This window comes from Ambystoma mexicanum, chromosome 2p, assembly GCF_040938575.1.
Source record: "Ambystoma mexicanum isolate Mex_15411 chromosome 2p, UKY_AmexF1_1, whole genome shotgun sequence".
Lineage (NCBI taxonomy): Eukaryota > Metazoa > Chordata > Amphibia > Caudata > Ambystomatidae > Ambystoma > Ambystoma mexicanum.
The window spans coordinates 1,038,960,595-1,038,977,172 of NC_090923.1; the positions used below are offsets into that span (position 1 = coordinate 1,038,960,595).

Here is a 16,578-nt window from a genome sequence, read left to right on the forward strand (position 1 = left end):
TCGAGGGCCGAAATGCGGAAAGATTCCTGAACATCCCCAAGTCACTAAAGACTAAATAGACTGGAACCACAAACCCATCCTACACCCAGCTACAAAGGAATTTTGAAAACTCGACGCTTCGCCAACGCTGAAAAAAAGCAGTCTTCCCCCCCATGACTCCTAGACAACCCCTCCTTCCTCCTTGTTGGACTTTAACTCCGATGAAATCTCATGTTTCACGATATCTCAGTTATGTTTTGCGATGTTTTCTTTTGTTGCTTTTTCTTCTCTTAAACATTATAACAAGTGAAAATCTAAGTATTGTTCATAACGTGTATAGCTTGTTATGCCAAAACAATAAAAACAATGTTGGAAAAAAATGGCAAGTGTAAAAAGTGAAGGAGATAGACAAGTAGCCCCATTGCACTGCACAAGGTGGAGTGCAATGTAAAAATTACAATAATTCAAAAGGGAAAAAATGTCCCGGAACTGATAGTCTGAATGACCAGTCTGTTCTCCCATAACAAATGGGCAAAAAAAGCCAATGGATTTACTTTCCAATCAAAAAGACCACACAGGATCAAAAAAATTGCCTAATTCAGGTCAGATCATACTCAGTAAGAAATTGTCAGAACATGTCTACTGTATGGCAGCGCTGACCAAAGTTCCCTCTAATTATTTTTCTCCATGTGCAGAACTGATTGGCTGTTGTGCGCAACTGACTAATAAGGTAAGCCACTTTGTGAGCATGCATAGTTAGTGAGCTACTGTCTACTTTCCGCTTTCCATCCACTGCAATTCTTTACAAATCTGTGTAAAAGTTGCATCTTCCAACACTTTTTCCAAACACATAGGCTAAAAAAAATATTATAAAGACAACTCATCAACTAGTCCAAGACTTTAAGATTTGCCACAGTACTTAGCAAAAATACTCCTGAGCAGAGTAAAATGTGTTTTATGCCACTGGAAAAACACTCCTGTGCAGTACAAAAAACAAATATCGCCTTTCATAATAGATGTGGCTGTCAAAAAACTTAGACAGAATACAATATTTTCAGATGGAATAATGGCAACTAAAAGGAATGTGTCGGAAAACACTGTGCCACTTTAATGAAGTGATACAAGGAGAACAGTCATACATTGTTTAGCGATATGTAATGTGCAATAATGACAATTGCATCAGAATAACTGCGCCGCAGGATTTGAAGGTCAAAATTCCTGGCCCTCTGCTTACGATCCACAGGACGGTGTCTTGTGACAACACTTACTCTTAGCCTTATAGCCAAGAGGCATAAACAACATAAAAACAGGCAAATGTGCCCAACATAAAGGGGAAACAATGAACACATGGGAGCCTACCCCTGGCTTCTACCCACAAAGCTGCACTGATATTCTTTCAAGTTAGTTACCAGCAGAGCAGTGGCATAGGGAAGAACTCTAACAAGATTGTGCAGCAATCTCGAGGGGAATTTTAAGATGAAAGAATATATTTTAATAAGCATAAAATATCCCTTTTACTTTTTTACTCCGTGAAAAATCATTTGAATCCAACATCTTATCAGAGCCTTGCTTGCAACCCCGATATAGGAAGTTCGATGACAGGGCTCATAATACAGCCTATAAGTTTTGCACTCCCTTCCTCGTCACAGCCTAGACAAAATTCACAAACAACTTTACTGAGGTTTCTTATGGAGTCCCGTTGAAGAAAACTCACATATATATGACTTTTAAATTACTGAGTGCCTTCTCCTGTAACCGGGGACCCCTCTTCTGTAACTTATTGCTTTCACTTAAATATATTTCAGCGGGATGCTTGAGTCAATAAACGAAGATCTCATGATTATATAGAAAAGCCCTCAGCAGCGGAGCATACATACAAACCAGTGTTGTTGCCTACCCTTTAGAAAACAAACATTTCCTACCCTGTACTGCCGAAACGTTTGATTTGGTTTTTTAACTTTGCTGATTTGTTAATCAGCAAGGCGTGTTCTCCTTTGGCCTTCCGGCTGTCACTCTGCATTCCCCGGCTAATGTGCTGTGCTCTGATACTAGTTGATAGAGCACTGTAAAAAGTGAGGGATTGTAGCAGTAAACACTCATTGGGATATTTGCATACCAATATTTTGCAAGGAAAATATATTTAATGTCTCATTATGATATGTGCATATTAAGACTGTCATGAATCTGCATGTACACAATTATCTTGCAGTGCATTTCTTGCAACATACCCCACGCCTACAACCCTTCAGTTTTAAACAGCAGTGAGTTATCAGGTCTATGCCCAATGGAACTCTGAACAGTTGCAAAGGACGCATATTGTGTGAAAAACATTCTATCATCTAAATATCCATCGTCCTAATATTCTAGAGGACTAATTCTAGGCATAGTCCATATCCATCATCACTTGCAGGCCAAGTAAATTATATTGCAATGTTGCTCTCCACTTATAGGGTAATGTTAGCAATGCTAAAGTAAGAGACGCTGAGCATGACATTTGTCTACTCAAAATCTTTAGACGACAAATGTATATTTGAGTTTCAGAATGTGTTAACTTGCAAAGGGACAGCTGCAAAGCACTTGCGTGACATGTGTACAAAGAGCAAGCATTGAATGAGGCTTCACATCCATGTAGCCAACTTACTGACAGTCAGTATCCAAAATTTGGCTGATAGTTGGGTTACATATTGTGGGTGACGCTTTTGCTAAGGCATTAAAAGCAACAGAAATTCGGGCACTTGAACGTTATTCATATTACAACAAATAACAAGCAAGTGGATGTAGTTAAGTCTGGTAACCTTTCGTAGAGCCAAGCAAGGAAGAGTCTACTTTGATATATAAATGCGTTCAGGGGGTAGAAGTTAGAGTCAAATGGTAAAAGTGTGGTAGTCAAGTATCTGAGTCATGGGTGGAGAGGGAACATTATTTGGTTAATGTGCCCAGACATATCATGGTTACATTCTTCTGTTCATGGCACCACTTAGGTCACACTTGCATAGTAGGGTAATGCAAATAAGCTATACCAGAATGTGGCTTATACCGTATTACATTTTTTTAAAAATGGGTGCAAATTTTCTGTGTGCGCTGCCAAAAATCATCAGAGCGGAACCCAGAAGCAAGCTGGGCAAGCACACATGCGCACAGCTTAGAGCAGTGGTCTTCAAACTTTTTTTGGCCTGGGCCCCCATAACCCGCTTGAGTAAAATTTGGGCAGGCCGGGCCCCCCCCCCAAATGCCAAATGGACAGTATGTACAAATGGCTATGAACTATTGCGCGTCGTCACTGCACCCTACTCCCAGTATAGTCCCTGGGCTCTCCCCACCCCATCACAGACTCTGGGCTCTCCCCACCCCATCACAGACCCTAGGCTCTCCCCACCATGCTCCCACCACTATCCCAGTGCTCCCACCCATCCTGCTCCCACCACAGTCCCTGGGCTCCCCCCACCGGTTCCCAACACAGCCCGAGGGCCAGGGGCAGCTGGTGAATTTTTTAAGTGGCGGGGCATAAATATTCCCTACAAAAATGACAGACCGAGCACTGTGAGGGAGCCCGAACCAATCAAGTGGAGTTCGAGGGAGTGGACGGTACGGGGGGGAGGGGTCCTCCCGTGAATTTATTTTAAATAATGGGTTAAAATGTTGCATTTTAGAGCATACTGTTAAAAAATAATTTAAAAAAGGGTAAAAAACGAAACAGCTTGCAATTGGCACTGGGGGGCCAAGCGGGAAAGCATGGTATTTTTTTTACTGGACATCTACGTGGACATCTACGATAGATACCCAGAAAAACTAAAATACCATCCCTGCCCCCTGGACTCCACAGCGCCTCAGAAGGAGAGCCGATTTTGGCAGGAGGGTATGGAGAATGGGCAACAAAAGCATTTTTAAAATGCCTTTTTTGTACAAACCCATCCCCCCAAACACCCTCAAGTCGCTAAAATCAGCTGAACGGACCACAACAAACACACACCAATCACTATCATTATACAAGCACCCATCACCATACACACTCATATACACATTTAAATAAAAAATAAACATAAACGTACCTAATGCAGGGGCCCGAGCGTGGGTGCCGAAATGCTCCAGGTTGCTCTGTTCATATGTGCGAGGAGGCGCATGAGCTCCCCCTCGCACATTCAGACATGCAGTGCCCCAGCCAGCATTTCCAATGAGCTATGAAAGGCTGGCAAAGTAAAACGCCCCCAGCCTTGCATGGCTCAATCAGCATGTGCGGCTGGGGAACTGAACTGTCAAAGGTGAAACAATGTTTCCTTTTGACAGTTCAGCCAGCCCTGGAGCACTCCCTCAGCTGGAAAAAGCAGCTGAGGGAGTGTTTAACTGGGCTGGCTCCTCGACTCCTCAATAATGGGTGAGGGGGCCACTGGGTGGACACCCCCTCGCCCATTATAGATGAACTGCCAAGCCCGGACTGGCCTATAGGGCAAAAGGGCAATGCCCATACCAAAAATGCAAAATGCTAGTGTAGGCCAGTCAAAATGGGCCACTTTTCTGACCAATGTGGGCCAGTTTGGTGAGTTACTTCACTATGCAGCTAGTAGTTTTGACCATTGTTGATGAATAAATAGAATTTAAAAATCACAATTTGCTTACATTTTAACAAAAAACACCCCCATGGGTACTATTCAAACAGTCCGGGACTAAAGGAATGAATATCCATTTCAAATGTGGGCCGCTTTTTAATTGGTGCCTGAGACAGTTTTAGGGTCCAGTCCGACCATGTGAGACGCCCCTGCCCATTTCCTCCAAGGTGGCCTCTGACCACCCTCCACCCCCCCTGAGAAACTGTGTGGTTCTGTTTTCGATCCGTACAAGGCTCGCAACATGAGGAACTTGAGTGGGTCTTTTTTTATCCACACTAGTTCTGTGCAGCAGCATGAGAAACTTTATGCAGGTATTTTTTCGATACGTGGTAGTTTTGTGAAGCGGCACGAAAAACTTTGTGCGTGCTTATTTTAAATCCATGCAGCACAAGAAACTTTGTATGTCTTTTTCCTACCATGCTAGGCTCATGCAGAGGCACGTGAAACTTGGGATAGCTTTTTGTTCGATTCATGGTAGGTTTGTGCAGCGGCACAAGAAACGTTGTGCTGCTTATTAGGGAGATTTACACAAGTTGCAGTCTGTGACAGAACTTGGAAAAGCCCACCCTGGGTGACAGGGCTGTACCCTTTAGGTTTAGCCTGAACTACCCAAATGTTTGGTAGCAATGGTTGAGCAGCCAGGCTTAATCTCCGAGAGAAAGGCTGTAGTGAAGCACATAGTTCCTACAGCATACAATCAGCTCAAGGAAAAAATGACACTAGCAGTAACATAAAAAATAGTCATTTATTTTATATACACTAAGGCTTATACACTAAGGCTTTAGAAGCAAGTCATTTAAGTACTATTCATACAGTAGAATAAAAGGTAGCACATTTTAAATCAAAATAAAGCAACACAAAAGTGAGAGCAACTACTGAAACAACTAAGCAAACTTTAGATCATCTCTTGCAATTTCAATTATCCCCTACATAACAAATCTTTAAAAAAGTCCAACCCTATACTAGGTGGCACAGATCCCAGGGTAGTAATACGATATGGCATTTGTAACGCGCCTGTACACAAGTGTTTCTAGGTGCTACAAGACAAGGGAGGGAAGACAAGACAATCGATCTTACTAGGCCATGTCATTTAGATTGTGCAAGTGCAACACGAGAAGTGCAGGGGGAAAGGAGAAGGGGAACTGCAAGGGAGACGGTAGGGGGAAGTGTGATCATAGCAGCATGCTAAGAGTAAGTGCAGCCAGTGCAGCCAGTGCAGCGCAGCTCTGGGTAAGTGCAAGGAGGCAGCGGGGGCTTTAGGGGTTACAGTTCATAAGTGCGCAGTAGGCCAGGAGGCAGTGCAAGGAGGACTGGTCATGGAGGAGCCTGCCACCCAGTGAGACTCTGAGGGTACCAAGCAACCAGTTGGTGCAGCAGACAGGTACGTTAGCAAAGAAGCAAGAGAGAGAAGGCAGAGGAGAAACGCAAGGTCTTAAGCCACTTCCGGAACTTCAGATGTTCTGGCTGAAGTCAGAGTGGCAGGGAGGCCATTCCAGAGGAAGGCGCCCGAAGAGAAGATAGATTTACCTGCTTGGAGAAGCATCTCACCTTCAGAGTTGGAGGGAGCGAAGGGCTCTAGAAGAAACGGATTTCGGCAGAGAGTTGGATATAGTGCAGGCCCCAACCCCAGAAAGCCAGAGGGTCTTGAACTTGATCCTTACAGCCAGCGCGAGTCCGTGGTTAGATTTCAGGGCTGGAGAGATATGCTCCCTGGACTTGAGGCCAAGGATAAGTCACACAGTTCTGTTCTGGATTAGATGTAGGGGAGAAGAGTAGGGTTAGGCAGATTGAGAAAGAGGCTATTGCAGGAGTCCAGCCTGGAGAGAAACAGGGCTCTGGAGACAGTGAGCTTCTGGGGGAAAGTGAGAAAAGGTAGAAAACCTCTGAGGAGGTGAAGCTAAAGTGGTCCTTCTTGACAAGGTCCATGAAGTGTGGAGAGAAGGAGAGAGTTGGGTCAAAGAGGACATCAAGGTTTTTTGCCTCGCAGCAAGGCGAGTGTAGAGGGCCCAAGGAGGACAGCCAGAGTGAAAGAGGGAAAGCGGGAGCAGGGGTCCCAATGAGAAGGATCTCCGTCTTAATGGCATTAAGGCAGCGATCGTTGGAGACGCACCAAGGTGGAGATCAGGTGGGCCAAAGGGGCCAGATAAACATTGAAGAGCCAGGGTGAGAGGATAAAACTATGGGCGACACCATATGTGGAGAGAGAGATGTTGGAAAGGACCCAAGTTGGACCTGGGAGGGTCGGTCCAGGAGGAAGGAGGCCAGCCATGCCAGGGCCTGATCTGGGATGCCCAGGTTCTTGTGGAGACTATTAATCAGTCTGGCGTGATTGACCATGTGAAAAGCAAAGGAAATGTCAAGGAGGATGAGGACAGATGGGGAGCTGCAGTCAAGATTAGAGAGCAGATCTTCACGGGTGTACAGGAGAGCAGTTTCCTTGCTTCTGGCTGCTTTGAAGCCAGACTGATGATGATGATGAAGACAAACAGATTCAGTATGGAGTGTAAGCTGGGAGATGGCTAGCTTTTCCAGGAGTTTGCCCAGGAAAGAAGTGATAGAAATCAGGCGATAGTTAGCCGGTCAGGTAGGATCGGCAGAAGGCTTTTCTAAGAGGGAGGTGCACAAGGGAGTTCTTGAGGAGAGAACGGAAAGATCTGGGGCGAAAGAGTGATTGCATAAATAATCCAAGGCTGGAGCCAGGGTGGCAATGGTGTCCTGGATGGTTCTGGAAGAGCAGGGGAGCACCTGTTTGGGCAACACTTTCATAGAACAGACTTGCCTAGAAACATTGTCAGGTGTCATCAGAGAGGAGGTAAAAGGAAAAAGACAGGGAGAGGGAGCCAAAGTGGGCTTGAGAGAGGAAGAGGAAAGCAAAGACAAGTTTTCCTGAGTTTTAGTGGTGAAATGAGAGGCCAGAGCATACAGGGGGACTGGGAGGGGACAGGAGAGGTGGAGACTGCAGTAGGATTGGCCAGCTCCTTGCAGATTTTAAAGATTTTAGCAGTGTTAGAGGCCGCACAGATGCGGGCTTGAATATGGATCCTGTTCTTGGAGAGGACAGAGTCTGTATATCCTTTGGAGCAGGCGGCAGGCTAGTTTGTCAGAGGATGCGCCCAAAGCCCTCCACTTCCTCTCAGCCCGCTGCACTTGCCTAGTGGGAGTTTGCAGCCCGGGTGGGTCACATTGCTTCATGGCATGGCGCAAAACGCAGGTGGTCCTCAGACTGGTTAGGCCCACCAGTCCAGGGAAGGAGGAAATGTTCAAGAGATCTTCCCAGTCACTCGGAATTCAGTGTCTGGTCTTCAGCCATCACTCAACGGCTCTGGCAGTCACTTGGAAGTTGCTGGGTCGTCCTTCTATGAATTCCTATTCGAACCTTCAGTCCAGTGGTCGACTGAGGTTCAGCTCCAGGACTCTCGCCTTTTATCCAGGAAAACTGCCTTGAGCCCACCAATCGCAATACAAGCCTTTCATTCAAATCAGGTGGGACCGAAGGGGGATGTCCCACAGGGACAGCCAGCCTCCCAGTTGAAACTGGTTCCAGGTATGCACACTGCAGGACAAAGGCCAGGAGAGTTTCGGATCTCCCCACTTCTTGTCTTTTCAGGCACTCAAAGTGCCTTAGCAGGCTGTCCAAGGGAAGCCTGCCAAAGAAATGAAAAAGACCCATCAAGACTTCCCCCACCCAGGCAGGTAGAAGGCAGCTCAAGTAAGGACACGTCATCATGAACAGGGCTTAAAAAAAGTACAGCTGCCATTTTAGGCAAATGGTGACCCCGGTGTCCCCTACTGCAGCTACCAAGACAGCCTGTGGTAGTAGTCCACAAAAAGTCATGCAAAAAGGTACACTGCCATCAGCCATTAGATTAACTTGTAACAGTAACTAAATGTTACTAGAATAGAGAGAAAAGGGATACGTTTCCCCGCAGCATGCCACATAAGGTGGGATGCGCCAATCTCACAGAATAAAGTTTAGGGGGGACAAAGGAGTGTCGCCCTGCCGCCCCCTGCCCTGGTAACAGTAGTTAACCCAAGTAAAATAAAAAGGAAAGCTCAAGGAGCTTCCAGCAACACTACACAAAGTGCTGAGTGCTGCAATAGTAAAATGTAGATGCCAGAAAAGATGGTGGAAAGCATAACTCCATTAGCAAGTACCAAAATAAGATTAAAAGGGTTCCCAAGTACAGAGTAAAAGAAAGAATTACATTTAAAAAACAAGTGTCTAGCAAAAGGTGCTGGGGGACACACGTGGAGAGAATTTCACTCAAAAAGGAAATGACACTGCTAGGTTCACGTAACTGCATGAGAAACTTCATGCCGCTTTTTTGTGCTAGGTATGCAGAGCGGCATGAGAATCTTTGTGCAGCTCTTAAATGTGCGCCAGGTTCGCGCATTGACATGAGAAACCTTGCGCAACATGTTTCGGGTTGCAATATGGCACGAGAAACTTTTCACTGCTCTGTTCGATATGCAGGGGTGGCGGAACAGCAGATTTCTGCGGAACGGATCAAAATCTTCTAGATTTCGCTTCTGCGGCTGGCGGAACGGATTTTAGCAAATTCACCCAGCCCGACCTAGTAGTGGTGGGTGATGGCAGTCTATAAATATTGCACGCAGCTACATTGACAAATGCCGATACGTGCCTGTGTGTTGTAGAATAAAACCAATTTAAAGTACACAATTTGCATTTTCAGGGTGAATGAATAGAAGAAATATTCCATGTTGTACGTACCATCCGATTTTCTCTTCTGAGGAGACACTGCTGCTGCTTTGGCCTGGAAAATAGAAGACATTATGGTAATTTGGAGGACTTTGGGAACGAGAACCTCTTGACAATCAGATGCTTCTGTCAAGATGCAAGGAAAAAGTTAGTGATATATAAAGGTCTTCTGTAGTGCACTTTGGCCATTTTGTCAGACTTTCTCTACGCAGCACTGCAAGAAAAGAGGGGAAGGTGGATTGTGGGATAGAGGGGCAAACCGAGGTAAATCCTGTGACATTGATGCTTGCAAGCCGAAGTGGGTGTAATTCTAGGGGGATAGTCGCTGTGACAAAGTGATAACCTCACTCCGTTAATTAGTATTATACATAATTAGAGATATTTGTAAAAACCTGACTGCCAGCTATACTAGGAGTTCAGCTAATGGTAGATGTTCTTTATTTTAACATCCGCAAGGTTAGCATGTATGGTGTGTGGCTTACTGGAACTAGGACAAGAAAGTCTCCAGGAGTTTACAAGGAAAATAGATAAAATATCTAAGCATAAAAAACAATCAACAAACCTTTGAGATCAGGAAAACATTAGGCCTGCAATTATTGCACCATTGTGATTCTGTCGTTCCATACATTACTGAAGCTGGTTAGGGGCTGTTTAGGGGTGTTCTACTATCCCTATCTGGAAGTCCCACTAACCTATGGTGGTCTCTGGGAAATATGCTAAACTGCTTCCCCAAAGAAGCAGTGTATTTAAAGGGCTTCATACCGGAGAGTGGTCTATTAAAACAAATCTCCCCCCCCCCCTGCATACAACTCCTCTTCAAGCAAAGTAGTTTTCTTGCATTTTACATTACGCTCTCCTTGGCTTGGTTCAACTATTTGCATAGGTCCTTGCCAAACACTAGAAAGGGCATAGTTTAGAGGAGACAGGCTCTAGGTTCAGAAGCTTTTGCTACTCATTCAAAAGATCACATGTGCCTTGGCATTAGGTGGGGAAAAATAATTTTTGGAGGGGCTGCTCAGTGTAAATTCAGCACACTAGTGTATGGCAGTGAAAGCAGCTGTAACATGAGCCTGGCCTTTTGTTTTATTTATTGGACATTTGTATGGCGCCTATACACAAGTGTTTCCAGGTGCCACAAGACAAAAATGTGGGGGTGGGGCGGAGCATAGAAAAAAATGGTGGTGCTAGGTCTTGTGACTTTCTAACAGTGCAAGAGCAGAGAACAAAAAAGCACAGGGGAGGGTGGAAGTAGTAGACAGGGATGGGAGGAAAAGGTGGCGAGTGGGCAAAGTGTAGCAGAGCGGGGCCCAGGGGGCTGAGCAAGTGCTGAGGGGAGCCATGAAGGCAAGTGCACGGGGGAAAGGGGAGAGGGGAAAAAGTGCGATCGGCGGGGTGGGCCAAGCCAGGCTGGGCCGGGAACCATGGGGCAAGTGCTGGTTAGGGATGCTGGGGGTGACTGATCAGGGAGGGCCTGGCACCCGAAAGACTCCTAGGGGCCCAGGCACCAGCTGCAAAGGGACATTAGCAAGTGAGGAGGGCTGGGGACAAGGAGAAAAGGAAGGTCTTGAGAAGTTTCCAGAATTTAAAATGGGGCTCAAGTCTGAGGGGCCAGGGAGGTCATTCCAGAGGGAGGCAGGAAAGGGGTTTACCTCCCACTATCTGCTTGAAGCACCTGACCTGCAGAAAGTTGGAGTTTGAGGACAGAAAAAGACTTTAGCAGGGAAGTATTTAGGGAGAGAATGCTGGACGTAGAGAGGTCCCAGGCCCCAGGCCCCAGACAAGTTTGTGTACGATGTAGAGGGTCTTGAAATTGATCCTGTGGAGAGATTTTAGGGCCAGAGAGAAAGTTTGACTTCTTCGCAAGGTCTGCGATGTGTGGAGAAAAGTAGAGCGAGGAGTCAAAGGTTACCCCAAGGTTTTTGGCCTCACAAGCGGGTGAGGGGACCCCAAGGTGGGTGGCCAGAGTGGGAGGCAAGTAAGGAGCAGGCGTCCCAATGAGAAGGATCTCTGTCTTAAAGGCATTAAGGCAGAGAACGTTAGCAGAGCACCACGCCTGGATAGCACTCAGGCAGTCAGGTTTGAGAGAGGAAGGAGGGGAGGGGAGGTAGAGGACGGATGCTTATAGGAGAGTTGTGTATCGTCAACATAGCACTGAAAATGAGGAGAGAAGATGGAGATCAAGTGGGGAAGGTAGAAGTTGAAGAGCCGTGGGGATAGGATAGAGCCCTGAGGGACGCCACAGGTAGAGAGTGTGGTGGAGGAGAGGAAAGGGCCGAATTGCACTTGGGAGGGACGGTTTGCGAGGAAGGCGGTCAGCCACGCCAGTGCCCGGTTCGTGATGCCTAGGGAATCACAGAGGCGATTTATGAGGATGGCATGGTTGACAGTGCTGAAGGCAGAGGAGAGATCGAGAAGGCTCAGAATAGAGGGAGAGTTAGAATCAAGGTACGAGAGAAGGCCATCACGGGTGTTCAGTAGAGCAGTTTCTGTGCCTCTGGATGATCTGAAACCCGACTGGTGGCCGTTGAGGCAGCCAGCCAATTCGGTGTGGTGCGCAAGTTGGGGGATAACCAACGTATCCATGAGTTTGCCCAAGAAAGGACCGATAGAGGTAGGGCAATAGTTAGCCGGGCATGAAGGGTCTGCAGATGGCTTTTTTAGGAGAGGGTGCACAAGAGTGCTTGAGGGGTTGTGGGAAAGAGCCAGTGGAAAAGGAGTGGTTACAAAGGTCAGCCAAAGAAGGTGCAAGAGAGGAGATGTTGCACTTTATAGTTCTGGAAGAGCAGGGGAGCACCTGTTTGGAGTAGACTTTCATAGAGCGGACTACTCTAGAGACCTTGTCTGATGTAATGGGAGAGAAGGAGAAGAGTATGGGTCGGGGGTGTGGGGGAGGCCAAGGGAGACAAGAGAGGAGGGGATGTGGGGAGTAGAAGACAGTGAGGACAGGATGTCCTGAGTTTTGGTGGAGAAGTGGGAGGTCAGTGCAGTGCAGAGGGCCTGGGTGGGGAGAGGAGGAAACTGCAGAAGGATTGGCAAGTTCCTTGCAGATTTTGAAAAGTTCAGCCATGTTGTTGGAGGCCCCATTGATGTGGGCTTGGACATGAGCCCTCTTCTTGAATTGGATGGCGAGACGATAATGCCTTAGGAGCAGGCGGCAGGCCAGTTTGTCAGAGGATAAACCTGAGGCCTGCAATTTCTGCTCAGCAGCTTTGCACTTGCGTTTCAAAGCTGCCAAGTTGGAATCATACCAAGAGATGCATTTTGAGGCAGGCTTAATTCGGATCTGCATGACAGGGGCGAGAATTTCCAGGGTGTTGATGGAGGTTAGCCAGAGCAGTCACAGTAGGAGAGTCGAAGGCAGGGTTGGGGGGGGGGGCGCAGAAAAATAGTGGGGGAGGAAGGTGGAGGCGAATGCAGCCACTGACGCGCTTCATCGATCGAATGACTGAGAAGGTGACTGGCAGTGCAGGTAGAGGCATCGTCAGGGGGCCTGGGAGCTCCAGGTGAGAGTGGTCAGTCCAGGCGAGAGGAGTAGCAAGAGGTTTGGAGAGGGATGTCTGTTGAGATGAGAGCATCCAAAGTGTCCGGCACAGTGGGATGGGCGAGAGGGAAGAATTGTGAGGGAAAGAGTCACAGGATTCACACAAGAGTACAGAACCCATATCTAGAGAGTCATGGTGGAAAGTTGTAAAGTCCCCAAGGAAGAGAAGATTAGGGGTGGAGGCCAGGAGAGAGGAGTAGAAAGGTCCGCCTATTTCGAGAGGAAAAGGGCAGTAGGTCCAGGGGGCCTGTAGATAGTGGGGAGTGTGAGGGAGAGGGTAGGAGAGACAGACAGCCTGCAGACGCGGCATTCAAAATAGTAGTGGGACTGAGTGGGGATGATGGTGGCTCGAACCCACTCAGGGAAGATGAAGGCCGCCCTGCCACCAGATAAGGTGGGTCTGGAATTGGAGAGGATCTTGTAGCCCGGGAGAAGAGTGTCAAAAGGTGAGAGAGAGCTGGCCTTGAAACATGTTTCAGTGAGGACAAGGATGCAGAGGTCTTCAAGGAGGAGGCAGATGTCGGAGGAGTGTTTGAAAGCAGAGCAAGCGTTGCAAGTAGCTAAGTGAAGCTGGTTGCCCTTCGCCTAGTTTCAAAATGCTGTGCTCTTGCTGTGAAGCTCATGGTAACAGGAAATGCCACCACCCCACAACACTCTCAGAATAGTCTACCAACTGTGCTCTCCCCTTACAACGCCTTCCCTCCCCAAGTATCAAGCCACTCCCACCATACCCAACCATTCGGCGCACTGAGAGCATACAGTCACCTGGTAGAGGGACTCGCATCCACCCGAAACTCTCCTGCAGGGCTTTAACGGGCAGCACACATGCTTCTTCACGCTTTCTCCTACCTTCTTGATTGCCGTCCAGTCTTCCAAGATGTCCAGGTCACTCAGCATATACACAATATATGGACGTGCAGGAAAGTAAGTTAAAGAGTCAAAGCACTGACATGCCTACAGTTTACCTAAGCAGAGCTTAACTTTGAGGCAAAGTATGGGGGGCAAAATGTTCTGCTGAACTGATCGCTCCCTAATGACTCAAGGGCCAAGTTATGCTCTTTGTTCAATTAAATCATAGCCGTCACACTATCAGCCACTCGGGATGCATTTGAGAATTCCTCCTATGTTGAGGGAAGGGAAATCAAGCGGTCTGCATGAGACCAGAGGCCTAATCTTGGCTCCCCACTTGACCAAACTGTGTAATCCTTGGTTGGCACAAACTCCATGATCATCAGTTCCCTTATTTGCCAAGATTGGGTGCACCTCGAAAGATATGCAAGCCTGTAGAATAAAGCACAAAATAAGCATTTTTGTATAGTCATGTTATAGGAATTTTCCAGGTACCATCATAATGGTACTACCGGGCCATAAAATGGCAACAGCAGGCAAATCCTGTTTGCACCTGGTCATATTAGGGTAGTGCCTGTCAACTGCCTATCTAATGCCTCTATGAGAGCCAAAACTGTTGGCTTTGCCAAAGGTTTTTTTTTTTTAATTCTATATTTGTATTGAGATTTAGCACATTTGGAACAGAACAAACATCTCAGATACATTATGCATCCCAAAAAAGCAAAAGGATTAAAACAGACTAAGGAGAAAAGTGAGAAAGTAAAACAAGGCGTACCAAACACCTGCAAACCTGACCATGACCCTTATTCCCAGTCCAACTTTGAACTAAGCGAAACACCAAAGCTTTTCCATGTGCCTTATCTCTGCTGCCCATAGAAACGTTTCTCAAACAATTTGACGAAATCTTAACAGCAAAATAATATCAACGGTACCCCCGAAAGAAGGGGAAAAGAGCAGTTCAATCAACCGTAGCAAGAAAGTTCAACGCCTGATGGGGCAGGTGTAGTCCTTACTGGTGAACTGCACGTATTCCCAAACGTTTCTCCATCAGGCGAACAAGGAGGTGATATTTTGCTGCAAAGAACAGGTTATTTTGTCACATGTATGCAAGTTCCACATTGTCCACAACCATTCCTCTACTGTGGTGAAAAGTGTGCATCTCCATTGTGCCGCTATTGTAATTTTAGCTATTTAAAGAGCCAGTCAATGCAGAAGTTAGTTGGCTATTTCCATTAGTTGTTATTCCCAGCAGACCCAGTAATAAGGTCAAAAGCATTTTCACACCAGTTACATCCATAACGCAACACTTTCTCCCAGTATTTCTTAAGTTTAGGACAATGCCACCAGATGGGAAGGTATGATCCTGATCCCCTGAACATTAACCAGCACAATCCATTCTTCCCTTTACTAATGTTTAGTTCTGCTCTGTGCTCAGTACCGTGTTAATAGAAATTGAAAGGCTTGCTCAGAGTACCGGGGAGTACCAGAAATCCTCCACAGCTCCTCAGTCAAATCCCACCCCACTCATGTTCGGAGAAAGCCTTCAACATTTCTTCACACCATGCTAGTGAGTATGAGGGAATATCCTTCCCATTTTCAGGCACAAGTGTTTATAAAGTTTAGAAATTAAGGTCTTTGTAGAGGGAATAGAGAACTTTTTTTTATTATTCTGGGTGTGTTCTGGTAGCGCGACCATTAATGGTCCTACACAAGGCCCACTGAATACTGCAAGTGCTATTCTTCGTTCAGACTGAAAGTGCCTTTTCAAGTAATTTTGAAGGGTCAAACTTCTCCATTTAAAAGTGTGATAAGAATGTATATCTCTCTCTATCTTACAATCTATAAAGAATGTATTTCCATATAAGGCAGAGAGATCGGGAATACAGTAAATGGGCATGGCCAGACCAGGAAAAGTCAAGTTAAGCCTCTATGCTTTGCCATCCCAGAACTGGATCATGTTTGTAAGTGCTGGAAGCTCCTATCCTCAGGTATAACCTTTTTTGGTAAGCCAAATCAAGCATCACAGGGGTCTTCCTCAAGAACTCCCTATGTGTGTCTGGCGACTGGGGCTGCTGAGAGGTCTGAGAGCATCAAGACATACAGCAGCGCCAGCCCACCGCCCTTTTCCCCCCTCATTAAAACACAGGGGAAAATCCTGTGAAGGGAACTCTTCAAAACCCAGGGGAGAAGGTCCTGTTGCAAACATTTGGTAATGGATTCAGGAAGTTATGAGGAGGGATTTAAAAAAAATACAATAATCTAGTTAAGATGTTCGTTTGTATAGCATAATTCTACTAAACAAGGAAATACCTTGGTTTCTCACCTTTTTAGCGGTTCCATGTCATTCCATCGCCCGTTTTTATTTCACAGAATTTTTTGCCTCAAAAACTCATGGAATTTTCTTTTTGGGGGGGGGGGTTAACCCCCCCGAACCCGCCTTTCCACCTATTTAGAATATAGCCCTGAAACACCCAGAAACCTTATATCCCTCTACCCAGGGGGGGGGGGGGAATTTGCAGCAAAAAAAAGATAAAACGGTGAAAAAAGGATGTCGTACCATAAGAACTATCTGTAAGAAGGATGAACGTTTAGCGCTTACTAAAAAGATATGCTGGGCGAATTCATGGAGTACTATGATGATCTATATTCCACCGACAATCATAATCCATCTGAAAGTGCTAATTACCAGAGATCTCGGATGTGCAGAGAGATGCCCTAAATTGCAGAATCACAAAGGGAAAAAACGAATCTGCGCAAAACTTCCTTTAAAGATTAACAAGGGCTAGTTGGTTTCCCAACAGCCTTTTCAATGAAATCTTTTCCAAATACCAAATTAGACTCATTATGTTAACTATCTAGTCATGCTAAATGAGTGAAAACCTCCC

General features: G+C 46.3%; 1 protein-coding gene across 4 annotated transcripts in view; it reads right to left on the bottom strand.

Moving 5' to 3' along the window:
* Positions 1-16,578, bottom strand: part of BRMS1 (BRMS1 transcriptional repressor and anoikis regulator) — a 458,387-nt gene that overhangs the window by 99,704 nt on the left and 342,105 nt on the right. For 2 of the 4 annotated variants that reach the window (XM_069644906.1, XM_069644905.1), the window contains 2 exons: positions 13,610-13,758; positions 9,316-9,358 (listed from right to left, as the gene is read on the bottom strand). In XM_069644906.1, the coding sequence (XP_069501007.1) occupies positions 9,316-9,358; positions 13,610-13,758 (192 nt within the window). The remainder of the gene's footprint in view (positions 1-9,315; positions 9,359-13,609; positions 13,759-16,578) is intronic. The other 2 variants (XM_069644908.1, XM_069644907.1) reach the window with 1 other exon arrangement.